The sequence below is a fragment of the Coregonus lavaretus genome (assembly GCF_964263955.1).
Source record: "Coregonus lavaretus genome assembly, chromosome: 32".
NCBI classification, from domain to species: Eukaryota; Metazoa; Chordata; class Actinopteri; order Salmoniformes; family Salmonidae; genus Coregonus; species Coregonus lavaretus.
The window spans coordinates 18,086,080-18,106,777 of NC_140019.1; the positions used below are offsets into that span (position 1 = coordinate 18,086,080).

General features: G+C 40.4%; 3 protein-coding genes across 3 annotated transcripts; 1 reads left to right on the forward strand and 2 right to left on the reverse strand.

The window, feature by feature from the left end:
* Window positions 1–2,099: 2,099 nt before the first annotated feature.
* Window positions 2,100–7,076, reverse strand: LOC311107756 (ADP-ribosylation factor-like protein 9). The gene is made up of 4 exons (XM_084150285.1): window positions 6,704–7,076; window positions 4,291–4,459; window positions 3,861–4,036; window positions 2,100–3,529 (listed from the first exon to the last, which is right to left on the reverse strand). Exons 1-4 carry the CDS (start codon window positions 6,911–6,913, stop codon window positions 3,350–3,352), a joined length of 735 nt encoding a protein of 244 aa, XP_084006411.1. The 5' UTR covers window positions 6,914–7,076; the 3' UTR covers window positions 2,100–3,349.
* A 1,319-nt stretch (window positions 7,077–8,395) lies between these two features.
* Window positions 8,396–15,704, reverse strand: LOC311107755 (signal recognition particle subunit SRP72-like). Its single transcript, XM_084150284.1, has 19 exons — window positions 15,580–15,704; window positions 14,473–14,593; window positions 14,207–14,330; window positions 13,922–14,065; window positions 13,672–13,783; window positions 13,510–13,541; window positions 13,257–13,381; window positions 13,086–13,143; window positions 12,815–12,946; window positions 12,119–12,247; window positions 11,914–11,986; window positions 11,602–11,666; window positions 11,399–11,494; window positions 10,267–10,370; window positions 10,066–10,143; window positions 9,640–9,777; window positions 9,477–9,517; window positions 9,191–9,350; window positions 8,396–8,998 (listed from the first exon to the last, which is right to left on the reverse strand). The coding sequence occupies exons 1-19, from the start codon at window positions 15,677–15,679 to the stop codon at window positions 8,806–8,808; spliced, it is 2,025 nt and encodes a 674-aa protein (XP_084006410.1). The 5' UTR covers window positions 15,680–15,704; the 3' UTR covers window positions 8,396–8,805.
* A 270-nt stretch (window positions 15,705–15,974) lies between these two features.
* LOC311107504 (leptin receptor overlapping transcript-like 1) lies at window positions 15,975–20,309 on the forward strand. The gene is made up of 4 exons (XM_084150001.1): window positions 15,975–16,110; window positions 17,050–17,125; window positions 17,309–17,495; window positions 18,021–20,309. The coding sequence occupies exons 1-4, from the start codon at window positions 16,095–16,097 to the stop codon at window positions 18,135–18,137; spliced, it is 396 nt and encodes a 131-aa protein (XP_084006127.1). The 5' UTR covers window positions 15,975–16,094; the 3' UTR covers window positions 18,138–20,309.
* Window positions 20,310–20,698: the final 389 nt, after the last annotated feature.

Genomic DNA, 20,698 nt, shown 5'->3' on the forward strand with positions numbered 1-20,698 from the left:
AAGCATTTCAAGGTCCTGGAGAGGCCTAGCCAGTCTCCAGATCTCAACCCCATAGAAAATCTTTGGAGGGAGTTGAAAGTCCGTGTTGCCCAGCGACAGCCCCAAAACATCACTGCTCTAGAGGAGATCTGCATGGAGGAATGGGCCAAAATACCAGCAACAGTGTGTGAAAACCTTGTGAAGACTTACAGAAAACGTTTGACCTGTGTCATTGCCAACAAAGGGTATATAACAAAGTAATGAGAAACTTTTGTTATTGACCAAATACTTATTTTCCACCATAATTTGCAAATAAATTCATTAAAAATCGTACAATATGATTTTCTGGATTTTTTTTTCTCATTTTGTCTGTCATAGTTGACGTGTACCTATGATGAAACATACAGGCCTCTCTCATCTGTTTAAGTGGGAGAACTTGCACAATTGGTGGCTGACTAAATACTTTTTCCCCCACTGTATCTCCTTAATTAGAATGGATGTACTGTATCTGGAGCAGTCATCTCCAATGAGGATGCAAGAAATTAGCAAATACCCTGAACATCATTTTCAAGTTTCAAGTGTTATTAGTCCTATGTACGGCATACACATGGTATACACTGTCCATCGAAATTCTTACTTGCAGGTTCCTTCTGGATAATGCAACAATAATAAGAAATAATCAAAGATAAGAACATTTTAGCATAAGTATAATACAGGAAAGCACAATTTATAGTCCAGAATGTACACTTGTTTTGTGGAAGGTGAATTGTGGGTCAAGTGTTTAAATTGTGCTGTATTTAGCAATCATAATAAGAGTCTGGTAGCAGCAGTTGTAATGTGTGTAGCATACATGTATATGTGGGTGGATGTGTGTATGTCACTTTTCACTTGGGAGGAGCATTTCCTGCACTTGATAGGAGCTCAGAGCCAAATCTACTGTATCGATGCAAGCTTTTAGAGCAGACCAATATTTAGACTTAGCAAACATCTTCACAATTTTGTAGTGACACTGCACATTAAAATGGTAATGTATGAGCACTTACATACTTTTCTTCTTCAAACGGTTGGATCATACTTTTGATAAAGTCATCAATAATGTTCAGCCTGGGTGTAATTAGTAAACAATTACCTCAGGTGTTTCTCCCATGCTGAGAAGTCTCTTTTGTGCTTAGCTAGGTATTGGATTATTTCTGTTGGAACTGCTTCCAGCGCTGAGTAAGACAGGGGCCATATCGACTCCTGGTTGCCCCAGGTAAGCATTGGACTAGATCAATGAGAAAATAGACTTTCAAGGGGGGAAATCCAATAGGGAAAATAGCTCACATAAACATGTTCACTATGAATGTTGATGTAACAAAATAGTATTTGGTTGAACTTTTTTCCACTGATAGACTTGTAAATTGTATTTTTATAAAATTATCTCAAATGTCATGAGAATAAAAACCTTTGCAAATACATTTACTAAAAAAGTAGCCTACTTACCAAGGTGTTGTGACCCACAGTGTTATCACCTGCTCCAATTTATCCTCACAATACAAAGAAAATCAATAACAATGTAGTAGTTATAGTACCTTGCTTTCAGTTTCATCAAGGAATTCATAAAGAAAATATGTGCACCTGTTTGATGGACAAGTCCTACAAAAGAGAAAATTGTTCTGAGAATAATGTGCAATTGGGTTTATGCCCTTATGATAAAAAGAAAGTGAAATTCTGCAAAACATTTTGGATAACATAATGATCAGCATGCGCATTTGGACATGGTCCCGCCAAACGTACCTGTTTTTCTAGATACCAAGTCTGCCTGATGGAAAGGCTTTATAAATGCACCAGGTTGAGTTCACCTGCTGGGTCACAATGGTCTGTGCTGTTGTATTGGCATTAGGAGTCACATGGCAGGACTGAAGTACTTGAGTGTGGCGGGTTGAAACCGGATTGTGCAAGCCCCTCTTGGAGTGAGTCTATCTTCTTTCTCAAGACTTCCGATACAGGATGTCAAATTAAAAGTGATATCTGAGGTCAAAGAATGACTTAAGTATTTATGGTTAGCTGTATTTTAACTCCAAAAATAAGTTATATGTCACCATAAGCCTATAGACAAAACTTTGAGCATCACAGACATTTACAACAAGTGTTTTTATTTACATTACCGGGTGTGACAAAACAGAAAAAGAGTGGCAAAAAATGTGTTTTTTGATGCTTAAATGACAGAATGGTTTGGAGGTCTGTTATAGTCACGGCATTCAAATGAATTGTTCAGTAGTGCACTTCAAACCTGCTTATTACTAAAGATTATACCAGTCGTTTTACCAGTGTTAAACATTAAAACGAGAAGCACTTTTTGTGCTTATGTCGATTTATTTCTTAGTGCATGTAAAAGCTTCAATTAACTCCAAGGCAAAACATTGTTAGCCAAATAAACATGCCTAGACATGTGAAAAATGGTACTTTGGCATTTTTAAATGCTTCAAAATAAATGTCTGGATGGATTGCTTTGGTTACACAACAATCACATTGGTTTTAAGAAAATATAACTATGTAGCAAGTTCCCTTTTAAGACAATATAGTCAATACATAACTTTTCTTATACAATATAACAAAAATAATTAAATGTACCTCGAAAGAGTCTTCAACATAGTACCTAACAGCACTGAGTCTAAACATGTAACCTACATTGCGCTCTACAGTTGTAGATAGCACTAAGAGAAGAATCTTTGATGACAACAAAGCATTATCAATTAAATCCCTATAGGTAAGGATGTTGAGACCATCCTTGAAATATTGTGTCTACTACAGAGACAAGTAAATGATCAACTCTGTGCTTTTGTTCATTTGTGCTAATGCAATTAATTAATTAATGAATGCAACTGCCAGTGAATGAGTTTGACCATAAGCACGTTGTCAGCTTTTAGCTTCTCTGGAATCATCATCATTCTACAGATGTGAATGAGGCCTTTCACTATCATGCTGTCTGTCAATAGAGCTTGTAGCTAGTGCTATCAAAACAAATGAAGGCAAGCCAGGACAGGGGTGAAATTAAGGTAAAATATCACCTAAGCCAGTGGGTCATTCATACAGATGTAGAATCTTAATTTGAGCCAGTTTGCTACAGCAGGAAAATAATCCTGCAGCAATAGGAAATGTGAATTATTATGTGGATTATAATTAATATACATTTTTCTAGAGGTTGATACCTTTTTCATTAGGGCAAATCAAGTCTGACAATTCAAGTGGAAATGACCAACTTTATAAGCCTTTTTAAAATTAAAATGCACTACAAGTTTGCATTTCCTGCTGTGCTGGAAAATTCTCAGCAACAAAAGAGTGATCAAATTAAGATCCTACATCTGTATCTGATGACTAGATGGTGAGTCTATCTACCATCCTGCACCATTTGAATGATCAGGTCCCGTGTGTCCTGCACAGCAGAGTTCACCTCCGTGTCCCCCTTCCTTACATGGGTGCCGATGAGGAAGAGCTTGCGCTGGTCCCCCACCTCCTCCAGGGACAGGGCTTCATGGAGCGTTGTGATACTGCAGGCCCCCTGGTTATCCTGGAGATGGGGGAATAACCGGATCAAAACCAAGGTAAGACACTCGAGCAGGTGCAGTATCTCACAAGGATTTTAAAAAAAGAGGCGATGAGGAAAGGAAACGCCCACATGACTATTGAGATGCAACCCTTCGCTCTTTCTCAATTGTCTTTCCTCGATTCCTCATGTCCTTTCTCCTCATCTCGTTCTTAAAATGCATTGGAGGAGAAGATCTAGGGTCATGCCCCTTTGCGTTTTCAATGCGTTTTGAGAAGGAGGTGAGGAGAGAGGACGTGAGGATTCAAGGAAAGACAATTGAGATTGGAGTCTTATGTCAGTGTGCCAGTCTCACCTGCTTGTTGGCTAGTACCACTAAGGGAAGGTAAAGGTCGGTTTCCAGCAGCTCGTGGAGATACTTCTTAGCCAAAGGGAACTGGGCGGCGTCTGAGGAGTCCACCACAAACACCAGCACCATAGCCTTGCACATGTACCTCTTCCAATAGGGCTGCAGGTTCTGTGTGCCACCAACTGCAAAATATGCCATGTTTTTTTATTTCATTTCTTCACCACAAGGTATCAGAGAAGTCATTTTTGTACATTTGTGAAACACAAGAAAATACTATGAATGCATATTGAGTGATCAACTCATTTTTGTCATTTTTCATATTTAACAGCTTGAATTAAGGTCTCCACTAAATGAGACCCATTTCTTCTTATCATGGTCATCCAGAGAATTAGCAGTTACTGTACTCTCATCATTGTTATGTGCAGGTTGTATTCACTTTCTAGGAACTCGATCTGCAGGTCCTCCCTATTAATGGACACAGCGTTAAAGCCCTGTGTTGGGGTCACATCCTGCTCCAGACTCCCCGTGGCAAAGCAGTGCAGCAGGCTGGTCTTCCCTGCACCTTCAAGGCCGAGCACCAGGACTTGCTTTCCTGTGGGCTTCACCTAGGATGACACATAATAACATAGAGACATCAGATGCAACCATCGAGATGTATTGGGGCGGCAGGTAGCTTAGTGGTTAAGAGCGTTGTGCCAGTAACCGAAAGGTTGCTGGTTCTAATCCCCGAGCCGACTAGGTGAAGAATCTGTCGATGTGCCCTTGAGCAAGGCACTTAACCCTAATTGCTTCTGTAAGTTGCTCTGGATAAGAGCGTCTGCTAAATGACTAAAATGTAATGTAAATGTATAGAGATCGCAAGTTGTATCTCTCCCATTATGGTGTCAGTGAGCGCACGGGAAGTGCCATTGAGGGCATCTCCATTTTGAAGTAGTCAATGTTCTTCTGCTACTACTTCTATGAGTTGGTAAACAAACTGAAAGTTTGTATACTGCCACCTAAAATGTGTTGTTTGAACAGATATAAAGCCAAGGTTGGCGATTTACTGCCACCTGCAGTTATGGAATGTTTGCTCACAAGTATTATTTATTTATTCCTTCATTAACCTATAGGAAGTCCCACCAAGTTAACTACTTGAAAATGGTGAAAGTCCTCAATGGCGATGCCCATGCTAAAACGGGCTTTTGGGTACTAGAATCATCTATACATCTCTATGGATGCTAACCCACAAGCAAAGATGGAGTATATAAAGGCAAACATGTTACTCATGTGGAAGAATTATCTGCAAGTGCTGATCCAGAATAATTAGTTAATGTTAATTAAAACCATGATACTGGGACATTCTAGAATCTTAACAGGTGCTTGCAACTGTCTACCCACACACTCACATACTACACTGACACTCCAACAAATATATACGCTCACACGTGTTGATACACGCTGCTGCTCTGTTTATTAAATATCCTGATTGCCTAGTCACTTTTACCCCTACCTACACATACACATACTGCATTACCTCAATTACCTCGTACCCCTGCACATTGACTCGGTACGGGTACACCTAGTATATAGACTCATTCTTGTTTATATTGTGTAACGTTTTAACTCTGCACTGTTGGGAATGTCGTAAGTAAGCATTTTACTGTAGTCTACACCGGTTGTATTCGGCCCATGTGACCAATACAATTTGATTTGATGGTGAATAGTGCAATGATTTAGCCCTAAAACAATCACGTTTATTGCTTTATCTTTACTTCAGACTTTTATAGCATAGGCCTACAGAAGTCAATGAGACTGAAGGGGGCTGAACTGAACTGTCACATTATCACATCATGTGGTCACTACAGGCTGACTCACTGCCTAAGAAAATACTATAGGGCCAGGCTACCACTGAATGATGATTCAGTCCGGCAACATTATTATAACGTCAAGCTGACCAAGCAACAATAGTCGTTTCAGCCACTCCAGTGACTAATCTGTCACAGAAAATAAACTGAGTGAGGACCCTACTTATTACATATTTATTAACATTACGATATACATATGCCTGTAGTTTCACAATAGAAATGTTGAAGTTCTTTCAAATCTTGGGTTAGTGCAATTCGGTATCAATGGGAAATCCCTACCCTTTATTTTTTATTTATTTTTATTTCACCTTTATTTAACCAGGTAAGCCAGTTGAGAACAGGTTCTCATTTACAACAGCGACCTGGCCAAGATAAAGCAAAGCAGTGCGATAAAAACAACAACACAGAGTTACATATGGGGTAAAAAAGTCAAAAATACAACAGAAAATATATATACAGTGTGTGCAAATGTAGCAAGTTATGGAGGTAAGGCAATAAATAGGCTATAGTGCAAAATAATTACAATTAGTATTAACACTGGAATGCTAGATGTGCAAGAGATTATGTGCAAATAGAGATACTGGGGTGCAAAAGAGCAAAATAAATAACAATATAGGGATGAGGTAGTTGGGTGGGCTAATTTCAGATGGGCTGTGTACAGGTGCAGTGATCGATAAGGTGCTCTGACAACTGATGCTTAAAGTTAGTGAGGGAGATAAGAGTCTCCAGCTTCAGAGATTTTTGCAATTCGTTCCCTAAACACTAATCTTAAATCCTACCCTTAACATAACCCTTAACGTTTTACGTTTGAACTTCAATTGGGTAACTCAGAATTGGGACGTCCCAAGAAATCCCATTTAGACTTTTCCAAAATCGAGACACTTTGCGGTGAGGTTATTTCCAATAGCAACCACAAACATCCGTCAAGTAGGCGTGCCTCAAAATCCCTGAGGTATCAAAATAAACATTTTACAAGCACAAGATGAACAAAAAGTAGCCTACCTCTGTTACTACGACTGTTGGTGTTTGGTTTGCGCGTTCTGGTACTTTTTGTGCAGTTTTTCTAGTCTCCTTTTCTATTTTCTCTGGTTCTTGCTTTGGTTTTTGCTTCGCCTTTACCCCCGAAGACACATAAGTCCAGATGACATACCCAACTCCTCCGGTTACTGCGAGAGTAAAACCCACGACCGCAGCTTCTCTGACACCAGGCATGTTTGAAACAATTTTGCGAAATCTTGAATAAGTGCTTCACATGTCTTTATACATCGTGTTAATGGTTATTATCTAGAAGTTTGCATCCCCTGGTTACAACCTGCTTCTAATGTCTATGGTTATCGTTACAACAAGTGGATTAGTCAAACTACCTCAACGCGATAGGGGATATCCGGGCGCTTGGGAGCACACAGGAAGGTAGTACCAGACAAAAAAAGTTGGAAAATATTTTTGTGATAGCAGGATCTAGAATATATGGAGATATATAGTATAACAAATAATAAAATCCAAAAATCTAAATTAAGACATTAATATTCCACAATTTAGCCAGACTTTACTACATTACACACGAATTTGCTATCCTGTCCGCGGTGACTTAATCCCTTCATATAGTCATTGCTTAATCCTCTCGTTTCGGCTCATCAATTTAATTAACATGTAGAGAAACCACCCTATTCCCTTTTACTTTGCGCATAAACATCGTCATGGCTAGATGGGATACAGCTAATATCAAATTGCCGTCAAAAAAGTTGACTATGTGTGTGCATTTCAACCAAACCTAATCCTTTTCCTAAATTTAACCTAATTCTCCTAACCTGCTACGTTAATTCTGCCAACCTGCTACGAAAAGTAAATTCAGGTCAATTCTGACAAACTGTATACTATCTAGTCAAAACCATTTAACATGGCTTAGTGGGGGAATGTAGCCTCACAATGTCAAATGTAAGACTGAAAAATGACTTCAATGAATGGAAAGGAACAGAAAATCTGCAACACCAATGACGCAGCATTGCAGTTGAATTATTTTTTCTGCTTTGCATTTCCATAGTAAATCCACCAGGCGGCGCTTGATATCGAAGAGGGCACACTGCATTCAATGCTGATGAGATATTCCATGACCATAAATGAGGATTATAGACTTTCCAATGCCAAATTCAAGTAAAAAACACAAGAAAGCGACAACAGTTTTTCAGTTGTTAATATTAAGGAACCCTATGTATTAAGACACAACAATGGGACACTATTTATGCAAAAATCGTTTGCTTCCATCATTGTAAATGGTTCCTAAAACAATGTGCTAATTATGTACTGCTACCCAATAATTAAAATTTAGACTCAGCGAACTGACATTGCCAACAGCAGACCGCAGATATTGAGATGAGCAAGATGCAACACTTCCCTCTCACACAGTATCTGCGCACGGGTTCGCTTCACGCTGTTACAGCGTGGTAGGTAAGAGACCAAAAAAGCAGAGAAGTTGAGCATTGCGCGTCAACGCTCTTAGTTGTTGCGAAAATTGACACACTTTACATTTCTGCATCTACGTCATATCGCTGAGTCTACCTTTAAAAACATCAGCCTTTTTACTTTAGCCGAAACTGATGCAGGGATTTAAAAATAAATATACTTTAACTTTTACATACACAGCTTTCCTCTTTTAGGTTGAAAACAAGGTCAAGTGATTGAAATTGAGCAGGCAAGTCAAGGAAATTAGTTTATGTCAAGGAACCGTTTTGAAATACTCAGACTCAGAGAGAAGAGAAAAAACAAACAGTACATTTCCTCTGCACAGATGATATGCATTATAAACTAAAGAGATACCCCACTTGCCTACAACACAAACAAGGTCTCTGGCCATTTACATTAGTTCACCGACATGCATTTCTGCATCTTAAAATAAAATCTAACGTGAAGAAGGCAGGCAGGGTATTGGGGCCTATTACTAAATGTATCGCAACCTATTCAACAACTACAAATTGGACACTGTTGTTTGAGTAAAAAGAAAATAAGGTAACCAACTTAAAAAATGACAAAGCTCATGATTCTGTGAGTTCCAGGCCATGTGATGGTGGTCAAAAATGTGTTGCTCCATATCTGCAGCGTTCTCCAGGCTACCAGCCACTCTTGCCTCCCTTCTTCTTCTTCTGAGGGGCCTTCTTGCGAGCCCCTGGCCCTGCAGTGGCAGGCTTCTGCTGTCGCGGAGGGACAACGTTGCTGGCAGCGGGGGCCGAGGTGGAGGCAGAGGCTTGGGCTGACCCTGGCCGGGGGGAGGTGGGGGGGCTGCTGGCCGTCTTACTGGCATCCCTGGAAACACAGCAAAATTATGTGATTACCAGCCAAATGCAACACACTACAGGTCAAAAAGGGTGCCACCTGAATGAATCTGGAATCAGTCAGAGATGTTTTAATTGTTCCTGAGTTCAACTGTTAGATTCATATACCTTTTTAGAGTTAATGAAAGTGACAAACGATAAGAGACAAGGATGCATTACTCACAGGTCGGACCCGGCTCCTGACGTGGCACCCTGCGTGCCTTTACCCACTTGTTCCTTCTTCTTGCCCTTCTTCCTGCCCCGGTAGTAGGTGCGCTCTCTCATGGGCAGCCATCTTTCCTGGTCAGGGTTCGCCGTGGGGTCGTAGTTCTTGGGCAGTTTGCCTAAACAGAGGCGAGAGAAAAATAATGATTCCCCATCCCAATCAGAGACGCTGACTTTATTTAAATCAGATATTCACATACAACTCAACATTTACATACAACACAACTTGCAATATGAGGACATACCCTTCTTTTTCTTCTTCTTCTTCTTCTTAACATCCCCCTGGCTGTGGAGAGATAATATTGATAGTGAAAGCCTATGTATACAGCATGTATAGAACAGGTAGTACGCAGCTTAATTAACACAGCTTTTAATTAAAAGCATTTTAAAAGCTTCAGGTCGCCTTACCCTTGTTCTTTGGGTAGGTTGTCCCCCGGTACTTTAGCGGCCTTCTTCCTGACGTAGTTGGCTCCATGAGAGTTCTCCAGCTCATCTACGTCCACGTTGAACAACATGCTTTCAGGGGAAGGGAGGTGCTTGCTGAGGCTGGGACAAAGGGCTAAGGATATAATAAAATATTATTTTCCATTCACTAGACAGCTCTAGGCACTTTATGATAGCACTGGTAAAATCACCTTGCCTGTGAATGAGAAACTAGATAAAATCAGAGATATCAGTCATTCAAATACTCATCAAAGACTCTAAATTGCAGTTCTGACAGTTTTGCTATGATAGTGGCAATGGCATGGATTGCTAGATCAATTGCAAGCATTCGTTCCAAATAAAGTTATTATTTATGTGTAGTTTCAAATACAGAGAGAGAAAAAAGGATACGACTTGGCTTTATCCTGATCGACCAAAGAATAGGCAGAGATGAGTTGTGCCAAAGTGTGGATGTCATTGGTGTTTTGCCTGTGGAGTGGGGGGAAACTAGTTATTACATTGAATACCACACGTAGAGCAAGCAAAACAACATTCTCCACATCACCACTGCACAACAGTAGAAACAGAACAATCGTTAAGAGCATCACTTACTTCCACAGTTGTTCCAGGTCACTGATGGCTTCCTTTTTCCGTCCATACTTAAGCTTGAAATTGGCGGCCTCTCGTACGAGCGCCAGGTGAACAGAGGAACCAGGCTGGGATGGAGGAAGACAAAGTGGAATATCAAATCAAATTTTATTGGTCACATGCGCCGAATACAACAGGTGCAGACATTACAGTGAAATGCTTACTTACAGCCCTTAACCAACAGTGCATTTATTTTAAACAAAAAAATTAAAAATAAAACAACAACAAAAAAAGTGTTGAGAAAAAAAAGAACAGAAGTAAAATAAAGTGACAGTAGGGAGGCTATATATACAGGGGGGTACCGTTGCAGAGTCAATGTGTGGGGGCACCGGCTAGTTGAGGTAGTTGAGGTAATATGTACATGTGGGTAGAGTTAAAGTGACTATGCATAAATACTTAACAGAGTAGCAGCAGCGTAAAAAGGATGGGGTGGGGGGGCAGTGCAAATAGTCTGGGTAGCCATGATTAGCTGTTCAGGAGTCTTATGGCTTGGGGGTAGAAGCTGTTGAGAAGTCTTTTGAACCTAGACTTGGCACTCCGGTACCGCTTGCCGTGCGGTAGCAGAGAGAACAGTCTATGACTAGGGTGGCTGGAGTCTTTGACAATTTTGAGGGCCTTCCTCTGACACCGCCTGGTATAGAGGTCCTGGATGGCAGGAAGCTTTGCCCCAGTGATGTACTGGGCCGTACGCACTACCCTCTGTAGTGCCTTGCGGTCGGAGGCCAAGCAGTTGCCATACCAGGCGGTGATGCAACCAGTCAGGATGCTCTCGATGGTGCAGCTGTAGAATTTTTTGAGGATCTGAGGACCCATGCCAAATATTTTCAGTCTCCTGAGGGGGAATAGGCTTTGTCGTGCCCTCTTCACGACTGTCTTGGTGTGTTTGGACCATGATAGTTCGTTGGTGATGTGGACACCAAGGAACTTGAAGCTCTCAACCTGTTCCACTACAGCCCCGTCGATGAGAATGGGGGCGTGCTCAGTCCTCTTTTTTTTAGTGGACAATGCAGTGCTACTATGGAAACAAATACTAACACACACTCCAGGATTTTAAAAGTTACATTGACTTCTTTATAATGTGCTTGTTGACTAATACCTGTTCAGATTGGTAGTGCTGAATAGCTTGGCTGAAGACATCAATTGCGCTGTCAATGTCCTCTTCGTGGTTGTACATGGTTACCAGAGCTGAGATCTGTGAAACAATTTCAATTCGTTAGCAGAAATGTTATGATGTAATGTTTGTTCAGAACATTTTAAATCTATGATTAGATTTAAGATAATAGAAGTATAACAACTAACCATCCCTTGTTTGTGCTTGAAATCTTCGATCGACCTCAAGATGTCACATGCTTTGGTAACATGACCTTTGGAGAAGACACCAATGAAGGATTTATTTATTACGAGGTTACCTTATACTCGGTCAGGTGCTCAAACAACTAAATGCTGACAGAACAGGAGTCACTCGCTCGTCAAATGACATGATAGCACAGCACCAGGTATCAATCAGTAAGGGTACTGTTAAGCACTAATCTAATTTATCATCTTCAATAGGCCTATTTTCTGCTTGTTACCCAGTGAGCAAAAAACTGGGATTTGGAAAGATAACCTTACCTTGAGTCAAATAGAGTTGTGCCATCGTTAATTTGATACCAGATGCACTCTCTGGGTGCTGGTCTGAGAAACGCTTTACAACAGAAACACACACAGCTGGCATTATACATGCAGGAGGAAGAGCATTCAATGGCTATTTATGTACTTCTGTATTTATACATCATTTACACATATCTCAAATTAGGATCTGGTCAACAGTGAGTACCTGAAGCAGCTCTATGGCCTTGGAGTGTTGCTTCTCTCTGCACAGCTGAGCCACCTGGATCAGAACGGGCCGTGGGTGGCCTGGGTTCTGGGACTGGAGGCCTGACGACAGCTTTCTGCACTGGTCCGCCTGTGGGGTACAATTAACAAATCATCAATGACCATTGAGGTTCCCAGTCTAACCTGTTCACCATTCTCCATGGTCTGGGACCAAAAGGCTACTGAACAGCTTCTACCCCAAAGCCATAAGACGGCTGAACAGTTCATTAAACGGCTCCCCAGACTTTCTGCTTTTCACCCCCTACCTACATGTACTTAAATCAATCACCTAACCAAATCTACATGTACATATTAACTCAATCAATCACCCCAACTACCTCGTACCCCAGTACACTGACTCGGTACTGGTACTTCTTGTAAATAGCCTGTATATAGCCTCGTTATTGTTATTTTATTGTGTTACTATTTTCTTTTAACTATTTGTGAATTTTCTTACTTTTTAACTGCATTGTTGGGAAAAGGCTCGTAAGTAAGCATTTCACAGTAATGTCTACACTCGTTGTATTCAGCACATGTGACATAACATTTTATATGATTTTGATTTGACATGAGTGTGTAGTGAAATTGTCAAAATAAAGCTGTGAATAAAGAGTGAAGGATCATTTTAACAATGAGTTAATGTCTTCAAATCCAATACCTGGTTAGTGTACATAGCCAACAGGGCTTTGTTGAATTCGATGGCCTGCAGCTGTTTCTTGGCCAGCTTGTACTCGACGCCGTCGGCATTTGTCAGTTTCACCTTCTTCTTAGAGTCAAACACGTTTTGGTCCTGCAGGAGAAAAGAGATATGAGCAACAGCGTCGGCCCCCATGGCTTCAACAATAAGAGAACACGGTCAATAATAGCTAAGCCTTTTTCTATGTTTAGTAGTTCCTAGCAGTACGGGGAATGTTCATGCGTGTACCTACCTTGTTTATTGTAATGATGTTGTTAGCAGTCACAGCTAGAAGTCCCACATCCGACGGCCTAGGATTCAACAAAAAATTATTCCACTCCTCTCTCTTCCTGTGCCTACAATAGCACATACTTTACAATTGAATGTAATGGCTCAATTGATTCCACTTTGGAGTAACACTCACTTGAGCTTGATGACTTGGTTATAGAGCTGCAGCGCCTCCTCTGTCCGACCCTGTAACTGCATAATGTAGGCCATCTGGGAGTGGATGACGGCCAGCTCCGACTCAATGTCCTCCTCAGTTATATCCTGCACAAACCAGACAAGCAAATTACGGCTTAGAATTTGAAAAAACTGTTGGTGACATTTTTATATCTGTATGCTTAGCCATGACGTGGCATTATTACTTATTTATTTCACAGGCATAGAGCACTCACCGAATCCTCTGACAAGGAAACCCGACAAAGCTCTGAAAAAAATTACGCAAACAAAAATGGTCAACATTAACTATGAAAGGGCTGGACAAAACCTACCGCACAGTATTACGAATTAAGGCCATGTCTGTAGCAGGCAAAATTGCAATCGTCTGTGGTCCTAACCTTCTGCTTCCTGTAGTTTGTTCATAGCCTCTGCGAGTTGGCCTTGACCAATTAGAGTACAGGCAGCGTTGTAGCTCAGCTCGTATGTAGTCTCTGACAGGCCAAGATCATCCTGCAAAAACATTAAATGTATTATTCGGTGTTAAATAGAAACTTTGGGAAGATTAAGGATACCAAGGCTTCAATAACCAAGTGTCTCAGAAAATCAGTTTGAATAGAAGTCTGTTTTAATTGTGTGCAGAAGACCCACGGGAGAAGCCTTCTCCCATGTGCTCATAGCAGCCACCACGGCTGACAGGTTGGTCTTCCTCTCCTCTTCGTATTCATCCTGGGAGTTCCTGATTAGGTCTGTGTAGACAGTCTTGCACTCGTCATAGCGCTCCATACGGTACAGCTAAGGTGAGAACAAAGGGGAGGTCAGGGGTCAGTACATTGGGCCAGTTTACTGTGGCTGGCAACATTATCCACTGAAGGGTAGACGGAGAAGCAGTGCAAACAACATCTCATGTAATTTCTTATTTTCATAAAGTCTTACCACTTGACCATAGAGTTCCTTGAGCTTGTCTGTTTGTTCTGAAACACTTTCAATGGTCTTCAGGGCACTTTCAACTCTGTTCAACCGGTACTCACAGTAGGCCTTTTCAAACACAATGAGTTCACTGAGGAAGCACAAAGAAAATGTTAAACATTGGCCTAAGGGTACGGCCAGGAGTTTCTCAAACCAGACCAAGTATTTATTGATTTTGCATTGCTACAAGATTATCAATATTGAACAATATGTTCAAGTCATATTCAACATACCTGCAAAGTACTTTTGAATATGTGTTCATGACATTCAGTGCCTCTTTGAAGCTGCCATTTTGCACCAGGCATACTATTTTACAGTGAAGGGCTGTCACATCTTCCTTGACTTCATGCAAAACTGTGGAATAAATGCATAATTTTGAGATTAAAGGGGCAATCTGCATTTCTAACAATAACAAAGCAACCACTGTTTTAGTAAAGAGTTTAAGGATGGGGCTGGAGAAATGTAATCTCAAATTCATAGACAGAGCTACGAATGCAAGGACTGACCATCCATGAGATCAAATGATCATTTCAACCATGTTTTGAGGCTATATACTGTACGGGGGGGGGACGTATGAATATGTATGCACTCACTAACTCTAAGTCGCTCTGGATAAGAGCGTCTGCTAAATGACTAACATGTAAATGTAAAATGTACAACGTTTGTTTACAATTACATTGTTGACAAACATTGGAGTAAAACAAGCTTATATATTAACTAAGCTCATGATGCATTTATAAGTTATATTCTTCAAGAATCAATGAGTATATATAATTAACATAAACGTTTATTTATTTTTAATGTAGCAATCGCAGATTGTCCCTTAGTGTAGCTACATGCAAAAGTATAATTTTCCTTCAGGTCACTCACCAGTCACCACTAACTATAACTTCATCAAATCTCAATTATTGGTGTGCAATAGAGAACTCAATAATGTTCCAATGAAAGTGCAAATCTGTGAACCCCACACTCTCTCAGCAGATACAAGGGTGCTAGCTACGGGATAGGGTCAAACAGGGTAGTTGCTAGCTAGCTGATTGGGACACGTCACTGTGTTTATCACTCATGTGACTGACAATTTAGAAATATTATCCCTATAGTAAAAATACACTCTTACTGTTCTCAATAAAATCTACACTATGTTCCTGATCATTGGGGGAACATTTTAATTTATCAACAAAAACGACCTAACTAGTGAATAGCTTGATTATAGCTGCATATTTCTGTTACCTCGCTAGCTAGGTTAGCCAGATGGCTATTAATCTATTCAGCCCTCAAACAACACAGAGCATTTATTCAGCTTGACAGCTACAAACATGTGAACAAGACTAAAACCCTACTTTTGTTGACAGCTTTGAGGGCCCGAGTGAAATCTCCATTCTGTCCACAACGATTTGCTTCGGTCCAAAGCGAAGCAACGGTACCTCCTCCACTCGCCATCTTTCACTCCATGCAGACTGCCAGCGGAAGCAAAATTATGTTTCTTCCGGATTGACAGAATCACAAACCAAATAAAAAAGTGAGGAATCCCCATGCATTTAAAAAGACAAACATCATAATACAACATCATATACTAGCTAGCTAGTTAGCTATATTACTTCTCATCAACCCCTGGGATAATTAGCAAACGTATTTAGATACAGGGTGGGTTTCAGCATAGACATTAATTAGTCAGATGCTCTATTTTATATATAAAAAACGAATTTTTATGTTATTCTGACTGATGGGTTTCCGCGCATGCGCATTGCTAGCTACAGACAGCCCTGTTGGTGAAATCGAATTCACGGACTGTTTGATGCAGTAGTAAGGGTGTATTGTTCTCGTGGACTGTGTGACAAGTTTATGTCCTACAGAAATGGCTGGGATTAAAGGTGAGGAAGTTGCTGTCTTACTTTTACATAATACATTAATTGGATTACAACAAAATTTGTCAATCACCCATTGCGAGCTATGTACTATTGACGCTGTGCGCTGCTAGCTAAACACTGATTGTCTGAGTGCCAGCCATATAGCCGGCTAAGCTAACGCCATTAGCTAGCTATCCTCCTTTGCTATCTAACTAATTTCATGTTGGCTTATTATCTGCTAGCTATGTAACGTTAGCTAAATAACTAGCTAAATATCTAACGTCAATTAGCAAGGACGTTAAATAGGCATTGTAGCTAGCTAACATTAGCTAATAATAACATTCTTAATGTTTTAGTTAGTAACGCGTTAGCTATATATCAAAGGGAGATGAAGCAGTTAACGTTAGCTAGCTAGATTGGCACCTGGCTAACGTTAGTTGTGGTACTGGTGGCCAATTTAACTATCTCATGATGCCATTACGAATCGATGAAATACACGCTAGAAACTATCCTTGTCCTGCCCAACCTTATGTTGCATTGTTATGGCTAGGCAATTATGACAAGCAAAATTAGCCTACGTTAGACCTCGTTAACAAGTGCATTGCTTCAATTCTCCTTTATCTAGTTCACCATCTAGCTAGCTAGCTATAGCTACTAGCTAGCTAAGTCATCATGACATGCAGAAGTTTAAAACTCAATGTTCTAACTAATAACTAGTTCGTTAAATGAATACGCTTTAATAATAGCAGCTAGCTACTTTCTAATAACCAACTATGATAGCTGAAAATACTCTGCATCCCCTCACCCAATACATGAGCCCAGCCCCTGAATGTGAGATCATCTGATTTATCACATGATTATTTCCTCCTTGGAGCTATATCATTAGGGCCATGGTCAGATGATCAATTATGACCTAAGGAATTACACACACAGTTGCTTAGTTTATTTCCCTCTCCTTTCTAGCTCTGATCAGCCTGTCCTTTGGTGGGGCTATTGGCCTCATGTTCCTGATGCTAGGATGTGCTCTTCCAGTGTATGAGTATGTATCTCCATCAAATTCAAGTTTCATGTTTGAATGTCACATGCACAAGTACAGTGAAATGCCTTTTTTGCTAGCTTTAAGTTTTTAACCTGACTGTCATGATACAGGCCTTTATAATATGATGCTGCACAAATCAATTCTTTTTCCAGTCATAACTGATGGGAACTTCTCTCTTCACAGTAAATACTGGCCCTTGTTCCTCCTCTTCTTCTACATCCTTGCCCCAATCCCTTACTGCATCTCCCGGAGAATTGTTGAAGACACAGACTCGGCCAGCAACGCCTGCAAGGAGCTGGCTTTATTTCTCACAACGGGCATAGTGGTTTCAGCCTTTGGCCTGCCCATCATTTTTGCCAGAGCTGACGTTGTAAGTATACATCTTGGAGATTTTACACGGGTAGGCTAAGTGGTGTTTGGCCACACTTTGCTCTCACCTGTGCAGTAACAACATTGCATTAGTTTGTTGTTACATGCAATTGCTTTCTAATTGCATACATTTTGTTGTTACACAAATGGAATAAGGACCATTCCTTATAGGATGTTTTTTATTGTTGTCATTTAGCAGACTTACAGGAGCAATTAGGGTTAAGTGCCTTGCTCAAGGGCACATCAACGGATTTTTCACCTAGTCGGCTCAGGGATTAGAACCAGTGACCTTTCGGTTACTGGCACAACGCTCTTAACCACTAAGCTACCTGCCGCCACACGACTGTTGGGGTATATCTTATAGGCTACCATTTGTGTAATAACAAGAAATGCTCAACTCCGTTACTAAACAACACTTAGAAAAGGGCTTTGTTTTGCTCAGTCCAAACCACAGATTGAACATCTGTGGTTTGGACAGAATTTTGTAACATGTGCTGACTGAATTATTTCTGTTTGTTGTTTACAGATTGCCTGGGGAGCATGTGCGCTTGTGTTAACAGGCAATGTAGTCATCTTCACAACCATTCTGGGATTCTTTTTGGTCTTCGGAACAAACGACGACTTTAGTTGGCAGCAGTGGTAAAATTGGTGGGTGGGGGGGGGCTAAGTCAGAATTGTTTATTACTAGCATTGTTATTATTATTGTTATGATTACAATTATTGTTTGTTGTTATTTATATGACTGCCCGTTCATAGACACACAAAACCAGTGCAATAATCTGTTTTAACTGTCATGCGGAATGTCAGACTGACTTCAGGTGGATGTGCTGACTTTCATTTTGACTTTTATTTTTTGCTCCATGTTTGTGAGTCTTCTCCCTTCATGTACTGTACAGGCTTATTTTTTGAGTGTCGTGATAATGTTGAGATCATAAATGCACATCTTATCTGTGCAAATGCAAAAATGTCCAACTGAATGTCCACCTGGACTCAGATTGACCTATGGGAGGGGTCTTTGGCTATCTGTTGCTATCGGTTTGGGATTTTTAAAAATTGTCTGAAGGTTGGAAGCTTTTTCCTGTGACAAAGATATCTTACTGACAAAAGATATGTAACTTTGGGAGTGAGGGTGTGCAATAGCGTGCTGGTCAATTTCGAGAGGATAGTCTCCTCCTCCAAGTGCTGATATGAAGCTAAAGAACTGGATATTTTGCATGGAGTAAATGTTGTTTTTGAAGAGCACATTTGTCTCTCAGCTTGAAGCCATTCAATATGAAGGTAGATACAGCATATATTGATATAATGCATTATCCAATGCACTGTCCCCCATTGTAGTGATCAAATTCTAATGGCTCAGCTATTCACAGACGTTCATTTGATACAGGCCTCTTGTGTTTGGTGGTTTAGCGTAGCATATTCTGCCCCTTTTGAAAATAGTCTAGAAGTCATTGTAACCTTGTGTCATCTTCTCTCTTTAGAATAGAGTCATCAAAAACCTTGGTCAGACAGCCCAGGATTAAGGCTAGCCGGTGTGAAATGTGGCCAACTTAAGATCTAGGCTACTTATAACCTGGGTCACTAATACCACTAGTCCTAGATTTACCAGGTATCCAAGAGACCAATTGGTTTCTATACCAGGAAACCAACCAAAGGCTGCACTGTAATTATGTTTCACAGATAAATGTGGATGAACCCCAGTTTTTACCAAGGCATATCATTTTTTGGTCTATATTTAGTACAGCCGCACTAAGATGTACTCACATCCTCTCCCTGAAAGAAATGAAGTCGCCGTATAGGCTTAAACTACTTTTAATGTGGTCCTTGTGGGTGTGCTGATACCATACATTTGCTCAGTGTAGTTTGTAATTAGTTCTAGGTCTCAGAGGACAGTGTCCTGCAGCTTTGGAGTTTGCTGTTACATTTAACTGAACTAGTTGTAGCTAAGCAAGGTATTAAGCATCTGTCACCCCGTGTGCACTGGCCTGTTCAGCTGGGTGGAAAGGTTGCGTGTTTAAGATCTCTTTGTTTTTGTTTTGCGGATGGCGCAGTTATCTTTGAAAGGGGGTCTCTGGAAGAGACAAAAAAAGTGAAACCCATCTCAAAATATTCCAGAAATAATCGGAAGCACTGATGAATCTGGTATCTCTTTTTGTCTCACTCAGATCGTGAGTAAGTTTGTCAACTTCTTATTTCCAGTCTTCCAGAGACCACAACCTCCATGAAGATGGTGATTGTATTAATTGTATCATAATGAAAACCCTTTTGCACCTTTTTGAGTTTAGCTGAACTTTTTAAATAATCATTGTTACCTTGATTAACAAAGGTAATGTTACAACAAATTGCTTTTGGTGTTTTTGTTGTCCTTTTATGTAAGTAAAGTTGAAACTTTCCATACATCAAAACAAATGATAAAATATAAATGTACGCCTACAGCAATGCACTGATGGTATATCTACAGTTTTAGGACATCCAGGGTAGGCTAGTCATAGTGTTTGAAACACAATTTAAGTATTATAAGCATTGCTTAGTGAAAGTTGGAGAAATGTCCAAAGAATTCCAATATAATTCTATCAAACAAATTAACACATACAAACTGCAGAATCAGGTCATTCTAGTCATGGGATGGGTTCGTCACTGATCTCTTTTGTGAAAGATATGTTGTTTCACAGACCTGGAAGGTTATTTTATTTATTAGTATTAGAGGATGCTTTGTGTAGATGTCCAATTGCCATTTTCTATCTACAACTGTTGTGTTCGGAGGCAGAGGTCAGCATGGTGGTTTTCTTTTCTAAATAAATGCAATTTTTGAACATTGTATTTTTTACATTTAGCAGACGCTCTTATCCAGAGCGACTTACAGTTAGTGCATACATTATTTATTTATATTTTTTCATACTGCCCCCCCTTGGGAAGCGAACCCACAACCCTGGCGTTGCAAACACCATGCTCTACCAACTAAGCTACATCCCTGCCGGCCATTCCCTCCCCTACCCTGGACGACGCTGGGCCAATTGTGCACCACCCCATGGGTCTCCCGGTCGCGGCCAGCTACGACAGAGCCTGGATTCGAACCAGGATCTCTAGTGGCACAGCTAGCACTGCGATTCAGTGCCTTAGACCCCTGCGCCACTCGGGAGGACATCCTCTCATTGAATGAATTATTCATAATTACTACAATATCAACACTTCCTAGTTGTATTTAGT